This window comes from Sarcophilus harrisii, chromosome 5, assembly GCF_902635505.1.
Source record: "Sarcophilus harrisii chromosome 5, mSarHar1.11, whole genome shotgun sequence".
NCBI lineage: Eukaryota > Metazoa > Chordata > Mammalia > Dasyuromorphia > Dasyuridae > Sarcophilus > Sarcophilus harrisii.
In genome coordinates this window covers 10,070,504-10,091,012 of record NC_045430.1, presented here as the reverse complement: position 1 = coordinate 10,091,012, position 20,509 = coordinate 10,070,504, and the positions used below count along the sequence as shown (strand labels likewise).

Sequence of the window (20,509 nt, the reverse complement as noted above, 5' to 3'; positions counted from 1 at the left end):
TAGTATTTATTAGATTTCCGGGCCCTTCCATTTCCAGCTACGCTCCTGATGGTCTGGGAGATCTGGGTTTGAGGCCCAGTACTTATTTGCACAGTTCTAAACTCGGACTTGGTTTCTCTATAAATAGGAACAGATTCTAATTCTTGGAGTTGGACCCCTCAAGCAGGCAATCCGCTGAAATTTATGGAGCACTTTTCACAATCGGTTTTTGTAAATGAAATAAAATACGTTTATAATATCACACCATAACACAGCGTTAATGTATTTCAAAACCCAACTTCAGGGTCCCAGGTTAAGACCACCCTCCTCTAAGGTGTGACCCCATGATCTCTGCCCTAGGGAGGGTCATTCATCCAGGCACTGGCTGGTCACTGGCCTCAGGAATTGTTCTCAGCGACCGGAGGCTGGCAAGGATGCCAGTCCAGAAAGGGCCTTTGAGACCCAGGGGAGATTTGGTGTCCGAGGCGCCAACCTGGTTCCGAGATGTTCTCGGGTTCCCCAGGGAAGGGCCGTTCGGGGCAGAAAAGGGGGTCAGCTCTGGTTCTGCTGCCAGGTCACAAGCTCCGTGGGCCCAGTTTCCTTCTGTGGGAGCAGACGACTTCTCAGGCCCATCCTTGGTCTGACCTTGGTCAAGGAGGAGAAAAGGCCGGTAAGTTTTGAGGAGGGAGGGCTAAGGCTGAAAGAGTGTGGCGGGGAGTGGGGGCCGCACCACCTCCCCAAAGGGCTAAACCAGGGTGCACAGCTGGGAAGTGTTAAGTGTCTGAGGCCGGATTGGAGGTCCTGACTGAGGCTCCATGAATTTAAATGACTTGCCCAAGGTCACACAGCTCTTACAAACAAGAGGCCAAATTTGACCTCAGGGCTTCCTGACTCAGCTCTCCCAGGCTATCTCTCAGCTAAGCTGCTTCTTAGTTATTTGACCTGGGGGCAAATTCCTTCACCTTACTAAACCTCAGTTTCTTTATCTGATAAATGGGGTGATCACTTGCACTTGTGAAGAAAACAAACCTGATGGCCTGAAAACTGTCACTATGGGGCCTCTGTTTGGCCTTTTCAGCCTCGCTCTGGATCTGACCCAGGATTTGGAGCCAGACCAATCTCCTTGTTCTTCAGATGGAGCCCAGAGAGGAGGTACCTGAGCTGTGACCCTTCAGTTTGGAACTAGGGGACTTAGGGGGGGAAATTGGCTCAGGAGGAAAAGAGATGTCAAGGCAGGCTGGGCAGAGCTCACAAGGAAAGGAGAGACTATGAATGGAAGGAAACAAGAGGAATTTCTGTAGAGTTCTCTTTTCTGGAACCCTGGGAACTGGGAAGGAGGGTGGATACCACCCCTCCCCAGCTTATCATTTGAGAGGAGACAAGCCAGGGCCCAGAAAAGGGGAGAGCCTGCTAGAAACCCTTATTCTCTAAGGGCTGTTGGGGATCAGCCGAGCCAGCTCTCCCACTTCATAGAGGAGTACACTGAGGGCCAGCCTGGAAAAGTGATTTGTCCAGGATTGCACAGAATGGCAGGATCAAGATCTGGACCCTGGGCTTTCCATGATACCACAATGCATCACAACAGCGGGTAATTAAATGCATAATTACCAATTTTTTCACTTATCAATTATTTATTCTTCTTCTCATCTTCTCTGTTGAATAAAGAAAAACCAAACCAGACCCAAAGCTTTGGAACCTGGAGGGTTCAGGCAGGACCAGCACCTCTGGTGGGGGGGGCTACCTCCTGTCCGCCCTCACCTGTGGCTTCCAGAAGCTGCAGCGTGGGCAGTCCCAGTACCATGCCCCAGAAAACGTTTTCAGCAGAGGGTGAGCGTCCCCAACCCGACAGGGACCTAGGGGCGTGTCCCCTCAAGCATGTGGACTGGTAGGTGAAGACCATTTGTTGCAATGGCCACAAAGGCGGCTGAAGCTGGCGCCAAGGGGCACTTAGAGCTTAAGACACTAAACGTGCACTGAATTCTGGGCCCTGGCCAGTTGTCCTGACTTCGGTTCAGCTGCTGCACTTTGATGACGCAGGAAGAGAAAGTGAGACTCGTACATTAAATTTATCGTAAGTTAAGACTTTAATTTACGATAAATGTAATTTATGAGCAAGTCAAGACCCGACCCGCATGTCATTGGTCCTTCTGGAAAACCAAGGGCTAACAATGACATATGGCCCCGCGCTGGCCAGGCCCACACTCCCCCAGCCATCCTTGTCAGGGGGTAGGAGAACTGCCGTGGCCTCTGAAACCGCGGCTCTGCTCCATCAATTCTGATGCAGTGACCACACTGCACCAATCACTCTCCCCATGTGCACTAATCCATCAAAGTATTCTGAAGTTTCTCTGAAACTTGCTCCGCTAAGTGACGGTTGGTCACTGGGCGCCAGGACAAGGTGTCCCGGGGCACTGGGGCCTTCTCCAGTCTTCTTGATCTGTATCTGGCCACGGGATCCAGATGGTTCCAGCAAACTAGGAGCGATCCGAGATCCGGGACGGGGAGAAGAGGCTCTGCCCCGCAGGAACAAGGCTGGCTCTGTGCTCAACCAGCACCCAGTCCCCGGGACGCTAACTGATGAGTTTCCCGGGTCCACGGGGGAAGAAGGCCCTAGGAGACAGCTACCCCGGCCCGGCCCCCAGGGGATAGCCCCAGAGCCCCGGGCCCCAGCCCGCCCCTCGCCCGCCCGCCCCACCAGGTCTCCCAGGCTACATCTCCCCCATAAAATCTCCGCTTCTCCCCTTGTGGCTGACGAGCCCCGACTCCCAAGGCCGGGGGGAGGTTGGACCCGGGAGAGGGGCTGGGTCCCGGCCCCCCCGCCCCAGGGTCGGGCCATGCCCGGAGGGGCCCGGCTCCTTCCGCCAGGCCTTCCTCTGCCAACGTCCCACGGAGCGGGGGGGGGCGCCAGGAGTTCTCCCGGGGGCTGGCTTGGGCCCGCCTGAGCACGCTGCCCTGGGAGGGGGGCCCTGGGGCCGGGCTGACGGACGAAGACGGAGGCCGCCCTCACGAGGGTGGTTTCCTGAGCCTCGGGCCCGGAGGTCCCCACCCAAGTTTTGGTGCCCGGGGCATCCCGGGTTGTTGGCCCTTTCCCTCCCAGTGCGCACCTGTTTCCGATCCCTCCCCCCGAAAGTCCCACAGCAGAGGTTGGGGCCGCCCCCCCCCCGGCAGGCGCACCCAGGGTGGGGACCCACGCCCCGGTTCAGGAGACCCTGAGAGCCCTGAGAGGGAGCCCGCCCCCCCCGCGAGGAGGGGGAGGGGGGGTCAGGGGGGGGGTCACGGGGAGGGGGGCCGGGGAGGGGGGTCACGGGGAGGGAACGGGGCCTTGGGGGCCGGGTGCCCTCCCCGGGAGGGGAGAAGGACTCCAGGTTTCCAGGGCGACCTAGGGGCGTGTCCCGTCTTAGGGGGTAGGGGGGGGAGGAAGGCTGAGGAGGGCGGGGTCCGCCGAGCCGGGGAGTTAAAGGGGCGCCGAGCAGAGGTAGCCGCGTGGGAGAGGAGGGGAGGAAGGCGGAGCGGCCCCTTTAAAGCCGGGCGGGGGCCGGCGGCCGAGCCCCAGCCGCTTCCCGCTCCGATTCGCTGCGGGGGGGATGGGAGGGTGGTTCCAGGAGGGGGCGGGGTCCTGCCATGCAAATAGGAGCTGCTGATCGGTGACGCGCCATCACCCCACGCGCCGGGCCGCCTGCTCATTGGCCGCCGACAACCTGGTCTCATAGACAACAAACAACGAAGCGCGCGCCGGAGGCGGGGCCTAAAGGGGGCGGGGCGGGGAACCCCGCCCGCGAGGCCCCGCCCCCTCTCCGAGACATCCCGGGGCCGCGCGAACATGGCGGCTGCTGGCGCGAGCCGGTGAGACTCTGTCCGGCTAGGACCAAGCGAGGGGGCATGGGCGTCGGCCGCAGCGGCGAGTCTCGCTGAGGGTCGGACGGGAACCGAGGGCCGGGCGCCCGGATCGGGCGATGGAGGCGAGCGGCGGCGAGCTGGGCGTTCTGGAGACCATGGACACCCTCACGGAGCTGGGAGACGAGCTCACCCTGGGGGACATCGACGGTGAGTAGCGGCCGCGAGTGCGCCTGCGCGGGCCCCCCCCCCCGCCCTGCCCCCTCCCCCTCCGCTCCCCCTCCCCCTCCCCCTCCGCTCCCCCTGCCCGCCGCCGTCCGCAGCATCCTGCGGCCCGTCCCCCACGCCCACAGAGCCTCGCCCACGTGCGGGTGCCGGCTTGTCCCCCTCCCCCGGCGCCGCGCCCCCGCCCCCCACGTGCAGCTGTCACTCCCCGAGTGCTGGGCCGGGGGCGTCTGGGGCAGGGCCCGGGGTCCGGGAGAACCGAGTTGCCCAGAGTCCGCGCCCTTCCCGGGGCTTGGCGGGCACCCCCGCCGGCACTGGGCGATGCCCGGGTTGGGGCGCCGCCGGCCTGAGGGGGAGGGGGCCCTGCCGCGGGGTCCGCCCTGACGTTTCCCGGCGAGGCGGGGGCTCCCCAGGCCGAGGGGCTCAGAGAGCCCGGCCAGAGGGGGCGGGGGCGGGGGCAGGTGAGGGAACTCGCAGGCCGCGGTTTCCGGGGTGAGAAAGTCCCAGAGAAGCCGGGAGGTAAAGGCGCTTCCAGGTCTCCTGGGAGGGCCAGGCGGGCGGGAGTGCCCTGCCCCTGCCTCCCAGGGCCGGAACCCTGCCCCTGCCCCCAGGGGCCGGAACCCCTGCCTCCAGGGCCGGAACTCCCGCCCCCACTGCCCCTCCTCCAGGGCCGGAACTCCCTGCCCCAGGGGCGGAACTCCCGCCTCCCCAGGGGCCGGAACCCCTGCCCCCAGGGGCCGGAACTCCCGCCCCAGGGGCCGGAACTCCCTGCCCCCAGGGCCGAACCCCTGCCCCCGCCCCCCAGGGCGGAACTCCTGCCCCCAGGGGCCGGAACTCTGCCCCCACCGCCCCTCCCCAGGGGCCGGTTCCCTTTCTGACTTTCTTGCTGGGGGCGGGGGGCGCTGTGCACTGTTGAACATGGGCCGGGCCCTCCCCGGCCTCTCCCTCTACAAAACAGCATCACGCTCCTTCCTGGGGAGGGGGGGCAGGGAGAGGGTCCCGTGTTCGCAGCTGGCCAGGAACCCCCTGCCCGAGAGGGAGAGCAGCCCCAGGGGGGGCGCGGGATGGGGGCGGCGCCTCTGAGGTTCTACTTTCTCCTCTGTAAAAGGGGCCCTGTCAGCTCCGGGCTCGGCCAGGCTTGGGGGGCCCTGTCAGCGTACGGGCCAGAGCCAGGGCCTCGGGGACCAGGCCTGGGGGACTCGGCCCGCGGGCTGCGCCCCCCCCCCCACTCTCCACATGGCTTAACGGGGCCCGCGGGTCCCACGGCCCGGGGCCTAGTGCCCTCGGGCCGCAGCCTGCTGAAGCACCGCCTGGGAGGCCGGGGGCTCAGAGGGGCCGCCCCTGCCGCCGGGGCCCCGCCGCCCCACGCTGCTCCTGCTGCCTTCCTGGAAGGTGCGGGTGGGGGCCTCAGCCCCGCTCCGGCTCTGGAGGCAAAATCTGGAGCTGGCAGGGGCCGGGCCACCTTCCCGGGGGAGGTGCCCGGCCAGCAGGTAATAAGGGCCCCCTGGACTCCGGAGCCAGTATCCTGTGTTCAGACAGAGAGAGAAACAGAGGGGGAGACGGACAGACAGACGGCTGGACCGCACTGACTCCTGGGAGGCCTCAGCCTTTCCCCCGTGTAGCTCCTGGATGCTTCCCCACTCTCAGAGGTCATCATTGTCATGGAAGCCTCATCCTTTCCTTCCTGGGAAACGGTTCTAGAAGCCGCTTTCCTTCTGCCCCTTCTGAGGCTCCTCCAGCCTGCGGGCTCCGCGTTGAGCCCCAGGCACTGGCTCAGGTCCCGCAGGCTCGGTTGGTAGCTCCGGGATGCGGGGCCAGTCCCTTCCGCTCCGCGCCTCGGTTTCCTCGTCTGCAGAAAAGCTGGGGAGCAGCCCTGAGATGGTTCCACGGGGAGTAGGTTGTGGGCTGTTCCCTAGCCGGACTCTCAGGTCCGGCTGAAGGCTCTGGAAGGCAGGGCCGAGGCCCTTTCTCTTGGTACCTTGGTGTGGTGGTTGGATGGTGCCCGTCTTCCCTGGCAGGGGAGGTGCGGACCCGGACTTCCCTAGTTTGCTGCCTTTGGGTGCGTGAGCCTGGCCGTGGACGGTGTGGTCTGCCCGGCTGCTGAGGAAGGTTTAGGGGGGTGAGGTGGCTGAACTAGCTTCTGGCTTTTTAACAGTGGCTCCTTTTCCCTGATTACTTGCCCTCCGGGACCTGCTGGGTCCTCGGGGCCTGAGGAGCCCCTCTGATCCCATGGCTTTGGAGCTGGGAAGGCTCGAGCCCCTCGGGGTCCTGAGATCCGGAGGGTAAAGTGGTCGGCCCTGAGCTCCTGGCTGGCTCTGCAGGGGAAAGTGAGGCAGGCGACCCTGGCCAGCCCTCCGAAATCCCAGCCCCGCAACCCCTCCCTGACCCCCTGTCCCCTTTGAGAACAAAGAAGCCGTCAGTGGGAAAACCTTCAGCCCTCTCTGGGTGTCCAGCCCTCCGAGAGTGCAGGGGCCCCCGGGAGCTCTGGGTTACTGGGGGAGGTGCCACTTGTGCAGCCTGACCCTTACACGGGCCCCGGCCTTAGAGGCCTGCGGTGTCTCCGGCAGACTTTGGGGAGGACTCCAGACGGGTATTTATAGCTGGTAGTTTGGCTTTGGAGAAGGACCGGCCTTTGGTGAAAGCGCTCACAGAAGGCACAGTCACTGGGCTCCTGCGCCAGGGATTCTGCTGCTGGCTCCGGCTCTAACCCGCTGTTGACTTTGTGGGATTCTCAGGGAGCGGCCGAATCCCAGGCCTGCCTCGGAAAGGTGGCGTGCACAGGGAGCCCTGTGTTCCAGCCCGGGACCTTCCCCCACAGCCACAGCCTCTCCTGGGGCGTCTGATCGCCCAGCCCCATCCCCTGGGGAGGGGAGGGGTCTCTTGCACACTTGAGCTTCACAGTCAGCAGAGTGAGTGCTCCCTGCCCCCATGGGTCTCTGGGGGCATCCTCCCTTGCCTGTGGAACAGGTCTACCCAGTGTGCCAGCTTTTATTGAGCCATGATAAAAATTAGGGCGGTGAGGAAGCAGGTTATGAAACTCCCGATGATACTCAGGCCTTCCTCCGGGCCGTTCCCAGCCCCTGCCGGGGTGGGGAAGGCTGCTTGGGCCCGAGGAACGTGGGGGGGTCTTGGGCCAGGGAGAGTCTGGGCAAGCAGCCCTTTTCCTCTGCCCCTTCCTCAGCCGTTTCTGAGCTGGGAGGGGCCTTAGCCAGAGCTCCCCATTCTGTGGACAAGGAAACTGGGAGCCAAGGCCAGGGCTCCTGGTGGGCAGTGGCTGCTGCTTCTCTCAGGGTGCTCTAGCCACCCCCTCCCCCAGTGCTGATTCCAAGCCAGAAGGCCTTAAGGGCCTCTTAGTCCACTCCCCGGCCTGGCCTTCCGGCCCCCCTTGAGGAGGCCCCTTTGGTTCCCTGAGCTGGTCACCTCACCAGGCCGTGGAAAGCTACTCCGGCCTCAGGGCGGGCTGCACTGTTTGTCCCAAAGTCCCAGCGGGACAGCCGTGGAGGCCCAAGCTACCTGGGGCTCCTTGTGAGCCGGGGCCTCCGCTGAGCCAGGGGAGGTGGCTGGTGCCGTGACGCCCCAGCACAGTCCGGTCCCCTCATGTTACAGACGGGAAAACCGAGGCCGGGGGAGCAGAGAAAGGAGGCCACTGGGGTGTTGGAAGGGACGGGCCGCAGAGGGACGTTCTCCTCCTGTGGGAGACAAAGCAGGGAAAGCCCAGGCTGGCCGGGGTGGGGGTGTGACTGGGTGAGCCCGGACCAGGAGGGCGTCCGGGGCAGGGCAGGGAAGTATGAGGGGGAGGCAGGTCCTGGGGAGAGCCAGGGAGGAGGGTGGCCTGGGGGTGAGAACAGCAACACACACCCTTGTCCAGGACTTGGTAAGGGTCTCCAAGCCCCCGACGGTCCTGCTCTCCCTTTCTACGGATGGACAGAGCTGAGGCCTTGGGGTGGCAGTGCCCCTGAGAGGGTGGGGACACCAGGGACCAAGAGGGCAAGGGAGGGCCGAGAGAAAATCCTCCCTCTGCACTGGAGTCAGTCAGCAAGCATTTATTAAGCACCTGCTGTGCACCAGGCACCAAACTAGGCCGCTCCAGAGACAGAAGGGCAAAAATACCAACCGGCTGGGCCTTCTGGGAGCTTCCAGTGCGCTGGGGGAGGCACTGGGGACAGGAGAAAGGGAGGGCCTCCAGGGGGGAGAGGGCGCTGGGACTGAGCGCTCTGGGGGCTTTGGAGACCATCCCTTCATTTACTGATGAGGAAACCAAGGTTTGGAGAGTTTCCTGAGGGTGGCCACAGAGGCAGGAAGTGACTCACGTGGGACTTGAACTCACATCCTCCCCATTGCGGGGGGTGGGGGTGAGGGAACGTGTGAGGGCAGGGGCCAAGGGGGAGCCAGGACTCCAGGACTCCAGAACTGCCCAGGGCCCTCACCAGGATGTCATCTTGAGCCGTCTTGGGCCAGGGGGTGGCAAGTTAGTTCAGCAATCATTCAGTGCCTGCTGTGTCCAGGCCCCGTGCTTTAGTGGGTGCTTCCGGGCCCCAGAGAGAGCCAAAGCTGCTCATTTGGGAACCTTGCCTGCTGGGAGCTGTGGGGCCCGTAGCTTGTCTGCCTGGCTGGGTAGAAGGCCTGCGGCCCACTCTGCCCCTCACAGGTGGGGTGACCCCGGGGAGGTCAGAGGGCCTAACCAGGCGCAGAGTGGGTCGGGAGGAGTCATTGATCTGGGCTAGGATTCATCGCTGCCTCGTAGACAGTGGGTGCTTCTTGTGTGTGTTGGGGGCCCCAAATCTGGGGGTCCCCTTCACTCCGTGGGCAGGCCTGCCTCTCACACTCCAGCTTCTAGGAAGGGCTGGTGGAGGCTCAGGAAAACCAGCCTCCCTTGTTTGAATGGCATTGGCCTTTGCCAAGGAAGGCCCACCTTCCGGCAGCCCGCTGGGGCCCTCCTGCAGAAAGGGCTCCCTGGAGGGTCTGCCCGCCTCCTCCATTGGGGTTTGGCCAGGTCTCCGGTGTGGGGGCTCATTGACCTTCGACCCTGGGTTTCCTCTTTATCTTCCCCTCACTTTGTTTTTCCTAGACAGACTGGGGGTACCAGGAAGGATGCTTTGCTTGGAGGCCTTGGAGTCTGCCCAAGGAGTGGGAGGCAGTTGAGTGGCTGTGGGGTGTGAGCCCTCTCAAGGGCCCACTGTCCTGGCCAGTCCTGACGGAGGAGGAAGGGCTGCTTCATCCTTGAAGGGTGGGCAGCTCACAGCCCGGAGGCTGCCTCCTGGCCCGGCCTCTCCTCCCTTTCCAGCCCCCGACATGCACTCCTCCATCTAGGACTGGCTCCTGGCCCTTCCTCCATGCATGGGTTCCTCCTCTCCCCCTTCTCTGTCTCCTGCTGGGTCCCCACAGAGCTTTTCTCAGAATCACTTGTGCCAGCGCTGCCCTCCTGGCTTCTCTCTGAGCACTGTGCGCCTTGTCAGGCCCCCCAGGCGGTTGTGGATCTTCAAGGGCCTTTGCTCTGCCTCTAGCAAAAGGCCTGGCACATTACAGGTGCTTAATAAATGCTTGTTGACTGGCTGGTCTGGGACTTCCTCACGCAGGGACTTCCTCCCGGCCTCTCCGGGCAGTTTTTGTTTTGAAATGGGAGTCTTTTCTGTGGCCTGCCCTGGGGAGGGGCCCCTGGGGGGACAGTGTTTGCCTCTGGGGTCCCTACGAGGCTCCCGCCGGCATCCCTCCTGGCGCACAGTGGGCCCAGGCAGCCCCCTTGTGGCCTGCGCTGAGCTCCCGCAGACTGCTTTGGCCACCCTGGCCCATGCGTCTGTGTGACGCCCCCCCCAGCTGTGCTCTCCCCCTGAGGCCGATGCAGCAGATCGCACCTAGTCCCTGACTGCCGGCCCTTGGCCTCCCAGGGCCTCTCCGGGCTTCCTGCCAGGCAGCGAGACCCAGGTCTAGGCCGGGGCCCTGTGGCGCCTCCCGCAACCCGGCCTTCAGGGCTGCAAGGGCCACCGGAGGTGGGAAGCCCTGGAGCCGGAGCTTGGGCTCAGAGACCCAGAAGGACTGGCCGGCTTCCCCCTTGGGAAGGGCTTTTGGAGGCAGGCTCTGACCCAGCAGCTGCCTCTGAACCACAGGCCAGGACAGCATCTCCGAGGCTGAGAGAGGAAGCGCCCCCCTGGTTCCCATGGTTAGGTGGGCTACATGGGAGACGGGCTGTGGCCTGGGGAAGCCAGAGGCAGTAGAAGGCGGACTGGTCACAGCCCTCCTCGTGCAGGGGCCGCGGGGGCTGCACTTGGGACTCTGGGCCCGAATCCCCCTCAGACACTCGCCGCATAAGCCTGGCAGCGGTCAGTGGGCCAGGCATGTGCTCAGTGCAGGATGCAGGGTTGGGGGTTGGGGGTTGGGGGCTGCCCCGCTCTGAGTTGGGAGCGTTCCTAATGGCCTCTCACTACTCCCGGGGCTGGGAGCCCCACACGGGCGCTGCTGCTGCTGCTTGTGGATGGACAGACACCCGAACCTGGGAAGGGCAGGATTCCCCCCTCCCCCGCCATGTTCTGGGCTGTGCAGCCTCGAATGCTGAGGCAAGGAGCAGGAAAGGAGGCCGCTTGCCATCATTTATTTCTTACGTTGACTTTAAGAATTTAAGTCTTAAGAGCACCAGGGCACAGCAGAGCTGGCTGTAAGGAGACGTGTTTCAGGGGCTGGAGGCTGGTCTCTGGGGGAGGGCACTTCTCCAGCTTCGTTCTTCTGGGTTCTCCCTGAGAACTGCTCGGGCCCCCAGGGGCAGCTGAGGGGGGCCTGAGCCAGGCAGTCTGGAGCCTTCTCCCGCGCAGCTTATCTCCCCCAAGAACGGGCTCAGGCTCCGCGCTGAGCCTGTGACCTGAGCCAGGTGGAGAAGGAGGGTGCCCGGGGCTGGCCGCCGGCCTGAGCAGAAGGGGCGTCTCAGCGGCTCACTCCCAACCTCTCTAATCCCTCCATTCACCTGGGCCCAAAGAATTGTCAGCTCTTGGATGTTTAATGATTAAGAGAGCCTGGGGAGGAAGCCAGGGAGCTCATAGGGCTCGTTCCCTTTCCTCAAGCACAGGCCCCTGTTTGTGCTCCCAGAAACTTGGTTTTCTTTAAAATTGGAGGGAGGGAGCTGGTGGTCTATACAGAGCACTGGTTTGGGGATCTGCCTGATTTATATCTGTCCCCTGCAGCCTCTTCCTCTCATTGGCCCAGCCAGGGTCCTCCTTCTCTCCCCCATGTCCCCAACCCAGACCTTCTCCATCATGCTTCTCAGCCCCCTTTGCCAAGCTTCTCCCTCCGTTAGCACGTGAGCTCCTTGGGTGGCCGGGATTGGCTTTGTGCTTGGTTTTGTGAGGACGCCCAGGGTTTCGCCACCCGGTGCCGGACATTCGTTCCGAGCTTAGCAGATGGTGGTTGGCGGGACTTGACCCTGATTTCCCAAATTCTGCATCTTCATCAAGCTTTTCTAAGCAGTTCTTGTACTTGGCCTTCCTGTGCACCCCCAGAACCTTCAGTTTGCTTCCTAGGATGCCTTTCAACAAGTAGTTCCAGTTAGAACATTCTACAGCAGACCTCAGAATGTTCCACAAGACTCTGGAAGGAGATGCCCATCGGCCCCGTGGGCCTGGGGAAGGGGGAGGGCTCCATCCTCATCTCTTGGGCTATGCAGCTGGGGGACTGGTGTTTGTCCATCGAGTCACTCCATCTGTCCAATGAAGGTCCGGGGATCCTCCCTGTGAGGCCTTCTGAGGTCTGGCTGCTCACCGTGTTTGGCCTGGGCGGTTTCACCAAAGCAGACGCGCCGCCTGAGCTGGGGTCTCCCTGCTCCCCCCCTCCCCCCAGGTTCCCTGCTGGGATCTCACCGATCCTTCCCGGGGGCGCTTCCTTCCCTCACACAGTGGCCGCTTCAGTTCTTTTAGTCCCTGTGAACACGAGTTCTGTCTCAGCCCCTGGCGGGGCTGCTCTGGGCTTTACTTGCCTCCTGTCTTCTCACACCAAATAGTGCTCTCTGTTACGTTTGTGGGCACCAAGTTTGGGGACTTGTTTTTTTTTTTTTTTTTTGGAAAGAAGGACCATGGATTCTTTGTGTCCCTCCCACAGTGCCTAGAGTAGTGCCTTGTGCACTGGGAGGGTCCTGCTGGAACAAATGACTCACTCAGGTTTTTTCCAGACCTCCCCACGTCCTAGCCAAGTCCCCAGCTCCCAGACTTCCAGTTGACCCTTGCCAGCCTCCTGGCTGACCACCGCCCCCCTTTTGGGGCTTTCACCATTTCTTCCAACTTGGGGCCTCTGGTGTCCTCATGTGTGATCGTCAGATTGCCTCACCTGCAGGCGTGTCGCAAGGACGGCTCGCAGATGGTGTCAGGCCTGGGGGGTTGGTAAGGGAACCAGAGGTGGCGCAGCCCCGGCCCGAGCGTGTGTGAGCATGCCCCAGCCATGGCCATGGGGAGCTGGCCCACTCTCATTTTACTCCTTGTGCTGCTGCTTCTCCCCAGGCCCAAGTGGAATCGTTGAGTCCCTCCTCCAGGTGACCAGCTATTTCTTTAAGTCCTATTCTCAGGCCTGATACCCCCAGTTCTTCCCTCGGTCCTGATCTGATTCAGGTAGCTGCTCCCTCCTGCCTCCGGCTGGATTCCAGCTTCTCGAGATGACCCCCAGTACTCCAAAGGGGCCTGACGAAAGCAGGGGACAGTGGGACCATCTCCTCGGTCATGTGAACCTTTCTGGCCGCTGCTGTGTGCCGCGGAGCTGAATCCTAGTCTGGCTGTAGTCGGGCAGGCCTTCTCCCAGCTTTGTGCTGACCTGGCTGACTTTCGGGCTGTACCCACTGGCTCCTTGCTGCCTTTTCCATCACACAACCTAGAGCCATGTCCCCGCCCCCAGATCATTCCTCTTCACCCCATGAGACTCTCACCATTAGACTTGGGGGTGTCAGCTTCCAGGCTGGCACCCCTTCCCCGTCACCCCCTCCCCCTGCCCACAGTCTCTGCTCCAGCTCAGCCTCACAGAGGATTGACCCTTCCCCTCCGGCAGGTGCAGAGCCCTGGTCCTCTGTCTCTCCTGCCTTCCTCCTCACCAGCCTGCCACCCCTCCTTGGGCCCCAGTACATCCGGGTCTTGCACCCCCTCCCTTCACAGTCTCGTCCCCAGGGCTCGCAGAATCAGCCAAAAGCTGTCAGCTTATTGCCGCCTCGGCCCTTCACAGATTGTGACGTGTCCTCTTCTCCTCACGTTCTGTGAGAGTGAGATCTGGTGAGCTTGTGTTTGCTGATCTCAGTTGGGTACTTCCCACTGCACGGCAAAACTTTCCCTCTTCCCTGCTCGGCCCGTGTCATACACCCTTAGACCTTCTCCAGGATCTCAGTCTCTCCTCTTCTCTGAGGACACAGGACTTTTCTCTGGGGAGCTTCCTCTTCCTCCCCATCTCCCACTTCAGAGCCCCTTTCTATGCCTGTCCCCATCCCCCTTCTGTCTCCCTGGAGCTGGTCTCCAGGCTAGCCCCTCTCCTTGTGCTCTGGGCCCCATTCTCCAATTGGAACTTCCACTTCTCCTTGTCTGCGACTCCTTCCTTGCTGTCTTTTCTGACCATATCCCTGCCCCTCCAGCTCCCTTTACCCCTTTTGAAGGGGTACTTGTGCTTGCCTTAGCCAACCCCTGCAGCTGTTGGGCCATCTCTGCTCTGTTCCCATTTCCTCACTTCCTCTTCCTCCTCCTCATTCTTGCACTCTGGCTTCTCTCCAAACACTCCAGGTTTATCCTATTGCTTAACTGCTGAATCCCATAGTCGTCGTCCTGCCTCCATTTCCCGAGGTTATGGGCTCCTAGAGGCTCTTCCCCATTGACTTTTTTTTTTTTTAAATTATTTTTTGGTGAGGCAATCATAAGTGATTTGTGCAAAGTCACACAGCTAGTAAGTAGTGTCTGAGACCAGAGTATCCACTGTGCCATCTCGCCACTCCTGCGCCTCGAGGGATCCTTCCCTTCCTTCCACACCTCTCCAATTTCCCTTTGACAATTATTTGATGTTTTCTTATTTGTCTATATAAATGATGGACAGTTTTTGAGGCCTCCTTATGAACTAAGTGCTTGGGTTACAACTAACAGCCTGCTCCAGGGAAGGATTTTTTCAAGGCTGAGTTTAGCCAGAGACTTGGGAAGCCTTGTGGGCCGTAGGGTGCAAAGGCAGGGCATGGCTGGGTTTAAGGGAGGAACTCGTTGGGGAGGCAGTTTGACATCGATCCTCGAGGGGAAAAGGGAGAGCCCAGTATGATCTGGGCAGGGGGGCAGGGGACTGGGCTCCCAGGAGGCCTGGTCTGACTGGCCGCCTGCTATCTTGCAGGCCTTTTATGTTTCTCTCTGGCTCTGGCTCTGTTTCTCTCTCCCAGCCTTCCTCTCTTTTCTCACTTTCATGTACTCTGCAATCCAGTGAAAGGGGCCTCTTTGCTCTTAGTCAAGACACTCCATCTGTTATCTCTATCTCTGTACATTATTCCAGGCTGTCCCTCCTATCTGGGATGCTTTCCTTTTCTCCGCTTCTGGATTCTCTGGCTGCTTCCAAATCCCAGCTAAAATCCCACCTTTTTGGGTTGTGAACTGGTCCAACCACTCTGGAGAACAATTTGAAACTGCCTTCAGGGCTAGAGAGACTACGGTCTGTGTCCCAAATAGATCAAAGAAAAAGGGAAAGGACCTATTTGTACAAAATTATTTATCACAGCTCTTTTTATTTTTCTAAGTACATGCAAAGGTAGTTTTCAGCGGCCACCTTGGCAGAACTTTGTGTACCACGTTTCTGTCGTCCCTCTCCGCCCCAGTGAGCAGTCCAATATAGGTTAAACATGTGCAATTCTTCTAAACATAGTTCCATTTTAACATTTAACATATATTGTTTAGGAGAGAGGATAGGGGGAAAGGGGAGAAAAACGAAAAATTACCCATGCATGTATTTTGTAAATAAAAAGCTTTAATTAAAAAAAAAAACAAAACTAAACATTTCCGTATTTGTCATGCTATGAAATAAAAATCAGATGAAAAGGGGAAAAAAATCATAAAACAGTAACAAAAAAGGTGAAAATCTTATGCTAAGATCCACATTCAGGCTCCATAGTTCTCTCTCTAGATGTGGACGGCACTTTCTATCCCAGGTCTAATTGCAATTTCCCTGAATTACCTCATTGAGAAGAGCTGTGTCTGTCATGGTTGATCATCACAAAATTTTTATATTTATTTTTAATAAAGCTTTTATTTTTCTAAACATCTGCATCGACAATTCTTCAACCTTAGCCCTCGCAAAACTTGTGTTCCAATTCTGCCCACCTTCTCCCATGCTCTTCCCTAGATGGCAAGTAGTCCAATACATGTTAAACATGGCAGACATAGATGTTAGATCCAATATATGCATACCTATTTATACAATTATGCTTCAAAAGAAAAATCAAGTCAGACAGCAAAAAAAAAAGAGAGAGAGAGAAGCAAAATAAAATACAAACAACAAGAATAAAAATGCTATGTTAACACATAATCTTGTTGCTGTGTACAGTGTTCTCCTCCCGCCACTTAGCATCAGTTCATGTAAGGTTCAGGCTTTTCTGAAATCAGTGTGTTTGCATGGTTTCATCTCCCTCTTTTCCCCTGGAAACTCCTTGGGGCAGGGCCCGTCTCTGTATCGCCGGCTGCTTAGTTCCCAGGCGCGCAGTAGGTGTGCCGACTGCAGACTGCATGCTTGATTATTTTTACACTGAGCGTCATTCCTCACTTGATGAGCACCCACTTTATTTCCCGTTACCCGCCAATACAGAGAGTGTTCCTTTGAGCATTTGGGTAAATTTCAGATCTTTGCTTGTGACTTTGACTTCCTTGGAATATAAAGCCAGGATTGGGATTATTAGGTCAAAAGGGAGGGAAGGACTTTTTTAGTCGTTTCTGTTACAGGATTCCAAATTGAAATCCATCATTGTCTGCCCAATTCACCTCTCTACTGTCGGGGTAATAGTGGTCTGTCCCCGGCTCCCTGACTATTCCCAGTATTTTTGGTGTCTTTGCCCATGTCCTGGGTAGTTAGCCAGAATTTGAACCCAAGTGGTCTTCTGCCTTCGAGCCCAGCATTGGAGCCTCTCCTCGATGGTCTCAATCTGGTCTGAACATCCTGATAGAGGGTCTGTAGGACACTTGGGAGAGCCCAAGTTTTGTGTATGCTTTAAAAAAAAAACAAAAAAAAACTAATGTGGATTCTTGGGACATCATCTCATTAATTGGCTTGGGCACTTAGAACCCAGAAAGGGATGAGGTAAGGGAGGACCACCCAGCTGGTGTTTCTGGGAGCTTAGCTCCTCCTTCAGGTGGACCCTCATTGGAGGAGGCCTGAGCAGACAGTGCCCTGCTTCCTCTCCCTCCCAGCAAGCCCAAAAGTACAGTACGTGTGAATTGAAACTTCATTTTCAAAGCTTAATAAAATTCACTCCCTCACCCACCTTGGTTCATTCATGTCTCAGAGGAAATTAAAGAGTGTCTGTAATAACCATACACGAACGTTCAGGGTTGGGAAGGGACAAGGAGGCGCTCATGGAGCTGCCTGGAGTTAGGGGGGAGACTTCTGGGCATGCTGGGCCAGAACAGATGCTCCTTGGCTCAGCTCTTGGAGAGGTTCCCGGGAGGCCAGCAGGCCCTGGAGGAGAGGCCTTGGCTTCTCTAGGGTCCCAGAGAGCTGCCCAGCAGCAGCAGGCCTGCTGCCTGATGAGTCTCTGCCAACATACAATCTGGCTTAATAGCAGCGTCTGGCTGTGGAGTTTGTTCTTTTCTCCTCTGGAGCTGCAAGTGGTGACAGTTGTTTTTAAGTATGTGAATCGAGCAGATTGCTGTTTGCAAAAAGAGGCTTAAAAATAAACTCTTCATACTTTCAAAACTCGGTATAGGCAGGTAGGTAGCTCTATGGTTAGAGTGGCAAAGTCCTGAGTTCAAATCCAGCCTCAGAGGCTCCCTAGCTGTGTGTCCCTGGCAGGTCACTTCACTCTGCTTGCCTCACTTTCCCCGTCTGTAAAATGATCAGGAGAAGAAAATGGCCAAACCCCTCCAGTATCTTTGCCAAGAAAACCTCATGGATGGCACCGGCATGCTGTGGTCCACAGAGTCAGACATGACTGAACAGGAGGAGCCTCCAGACCTGTCAGGGCTCTCTGAGGCCATCCCTGTCTTTAGACTCTTAATGGGTGAGGAGGAGGAGGCACGGATGAGCAGATGAAGGGATAGATTTAGAGCTGGAAGAGGCCCGAGGCCATTTGACTCAATCTTTTCATTTGTAGAAGAGCCTGGGACCCAGGCAGGCCAAGGGGCTGGCCTGGTGCACTACTTCCTGGTTCCAGTGATGTCTATTAAGTTTCTTCAATTTCTGTGGTCATCCTCATGGAGCTTTTTACACTGGGGGACTGGGAAAAAGTCAATGGCCCTGCCTGTGGCAGGCAACGGGCCCATGTTCCTCTCCGTCCTCCTGGGTAGAATGAGGCCGAGGGGTAAATGGCCCCCATAGCTGCCCCCTCCAGAGCGGCATCTGCAGGACCACATGGAGGATTCCCTGGGGGACTAGAACCCAGGGCCAGCCCATCGAAGTTGAGGCACCTCTAGACGGGAACTTTGTTGGCCCGGCCTGGTGGTCGGGTTTTTGTGGTGTGGTCTTGGGGGAGTTGACTTGATTGGGGGTGGCAGGGGAATGCTGCAGCTGCCCTTTTGTTCTGGATCTGTGGGTTAGGAGGGGGAAGAGGGCAAAGGTTGGCACTTCAGGCCTGGAAAAAATCAGGTGGGAACTGGGGGATTGCAGAGCTTGGGCATTTCGAAGTGGAAGTTCCCGGCTCTCGCTGGGGAATGGTCTGGGAGGGCAGGGAACGGGCCGGCTATGGAGCAGGAGACTTTAGTAGGGACTTAAAAGTGTTTAAGGGAATTAAATGGGGACTCCATGGGCAGTGAAATCTGGAGTTTAACAGCTCTGAGGGACAGCGGGCACAGTTGCCCCAATTAACAAGGAATTCCTTTAAGGTTTACAAAGCGATTCCCTTAGATTTACTCTGAGCTCTGGTCACATTGGTGTTGCCATCCCCACTGTACAGATGAGAATATTTCTCCTAGAGCTACATGCCCTGCCCAGATCCACTCAGGGAGTGCCTGGCACAAGCAGCAGTGTACATTCTCCTAGGGAGCCCGTTCTGCCCCTCACCAGCTGCCACCCCTGAGGCAGTTCCCCTCCTGAGCCTGTTTCCCCTCGAAAACCAGGAGTTGGGACTTGGTGAGCCCTTCCCGCCCTTTGTTAGAGTGTTGTATTAGAGCCAGCCCTGAAGTCAGGAGAACCTGGGTTCAAATCTTTCCTTAGACACTTAACTCTTCCTGGCTGTGTGACTCTGGGCAGGTCACTTAACCCCAGTTGCCTCAGCAAAAAAAAAAAAAAAATGTCATATTGCTTGGGATACTGTAATGTTGGAGTGAAGAATGACAATAACAATAGTTTACATTTATATAAGACTTGGTATACACTCTGTGCTCAGCACTTTACAATTATATCTCATTGGATCCTCGCCACGACCCTGGGAGGTGGGTGCTGTTGTGGTCCCCGTGCTTCAGATAGGGAAACTGAGGCAGGCAGTGGTTAAGGAGCATGCCCGGGACCACCCGGCTGGCAAGTGTCTGATGCTGGCTTCGAGGCCGGTCTCCAGCCTCGGTGCTCTGGCCACTGAGCCATTGTGGGTCTTGGGGAAAGTGGCTTTGTTTTCCCCCCACATCTCCACGGCTGTTGACAGCCACACTAAACATGGCTTCTGTCTCTCATTCGCAGAGATGCTGCAGTTTGTCAGCAGCCAGGTGGGAGACTTTCCAGACCTCTTCTCTGATCAGCTTTGTAGCAGTGCTTTCCCCGGAGGCAGCGGGGGCAACACTGGCTCCAGCGCCAGTGCTAACACCAGCACCGGGGGCACTTTGGAGAGCCCCTCATCGAGGCCCTACAGCCAGCCGCCAGTGCCGGCGGCAACAGCGGCAACCACAGCAACGGCGACAGTGGCGACAGCAGCGACGGCAGCATCACCGGCAGGAGCGGCGACATCCTTCCCTCAGACATCCCCTGTGCAGATTAAGGTCCCCCCTGCTCCGGTGTCCACCCCTCCTCGGCCCGCGCCCCTGCTTCAGCCCCGCCTGCAGCCTCAGCCCCAGCCCCAGCCCCAGCTGCAGCAACAGACTGTGATGATCACCCCGACCTTCAGCACAGCCCCCCAGACCAGGATCATCCAGCAGCCCCTCCTGTACCAGAACTCGGCCACCAGCTTCCAAGGTAATCTAGAGGAGGCCCCACCAAGGCATGCTGGTGGCAGCCCTTTGGGGCAGTGGGTGGTCAGTCTGTCCGTATGGAGGAGCCCAAGAGGGAGCCCATTCCATTGGAAGGCAAACGTCAAAGTGTTCCCAAACGGCTCCCTCGGAGTATCCCTCGCCGTGCTTGGGATTGTGGCAAGCAGTCCCAGCCTTTGAGGGCCACTTTGGAGGGGCCCAGCCCTCTGGGACTGACCTTGCTAGAATAGAAACTCCCAGAAGCAGACCCATCACACCACCTGCCATCTCAAGTGGGGGGCACAGTGCTTGGCCCAATGGGAGCACAGAATTCCACGCTGAGACTCAGATGAGGGAAGCGATAGGCCAGAATTGAACTTGCCCCTTCCCTGCCTCTGGCCTCCCTCCGGCTTCCACTGCGTTCAATGATAAACGAGTGAGCTTTCAGAGGCCTCCTGAGCCTGAGCCTCAGCCTCCTCCTCTGCCGAGTGAGGAGTCTGCAAGGTCTGCCATCCTGGCCTTCGTCCAGGGGCTCTTGGATAAGTCCGAGGAGCCATCTCTGGGATCGAAGATCAAGGGCCATCTTTTTTTAAAAAATTAATTTATTTAATATTTTACCCTAGTTACATTTAAAACAATTTTTTAACATGTTTTTAAAACTTTAGATCCTCCTCAAAAACTCCCTCAAAAAAAAAAGAGAGAGAGAGAAAGTATGGGTCAATCTATTTCTGGACCCAATCAGTTTCTTCTCCGGGTCTGGAGAGGATTTTTATCCTAAGTCTGTCAGAGTAGTTGTGAATCATGGTACTGCGGAGAATAGCAAGGTCATTTACAGCTGGTCATTGTTATTACTTTGTATATAGTACATTTCACTTTGCTTGAATTCACGGAGGACTCTAGATTTTTCTTTTCTGAGAGCATCCTGCTCATTATTTCCCATAGAACAATAATAATTCCATCATAATCACATACCACAATTTATTTAGCCATTTCCCCAGTTGATGGGCATGCCCTCAGTTTCCAGTTTTTTGGCCCTAAGAAGAGAGCTGCTATACATTTTTCTGTACATATAGGTCCTGTTCTTTTTCAAAAAATTCTCTTGGTAATTCATGCCTATTAGTAGTATTGTCAGGTCAAAGGATCTGTCTGAATTTGTTTATTTTCTAAACTAATTTAATTTTTAAAATTCCCATTGC

The 20,509-nt window shown here is 57.9% G+C and overlaps 1 protein-coding gene across 2 annotated transcripts in view; it reads left to right on the top strand.

Moving 5' to 3' along the window:
• Positions 1-3,612: 3,612 nt before the first annotated feature.
• SREBF2 (sterol regulatory element binding transcription factor 2) overlaps positions 3,613-20,509 on the top strand; it is a 37,404-nt gene continuing 20,507 nt past the window's right edge. Inside the window, exons 1-2 of one of the 2 annotated variants that reach the window (XM_031940808.1) lie at positions 3,613-4,023; positions 18,832-19,320. In XM_031940808.1, the coding sequence (XP_031796668.1) occupies positions 3,933-4,023; positions 18,832-19,320 (580 nt within the window). In that variant the 5' untranslated portion in view covers positions 3,613-3,932. Of the gene's footprint in view, positions 4,024-5,145; positions 5,529-18,831; positions 19,321-20,509 lie in introns of those variants that run through there. The other variant, XM_003772257.4, reaches the window with a different exon arrangement.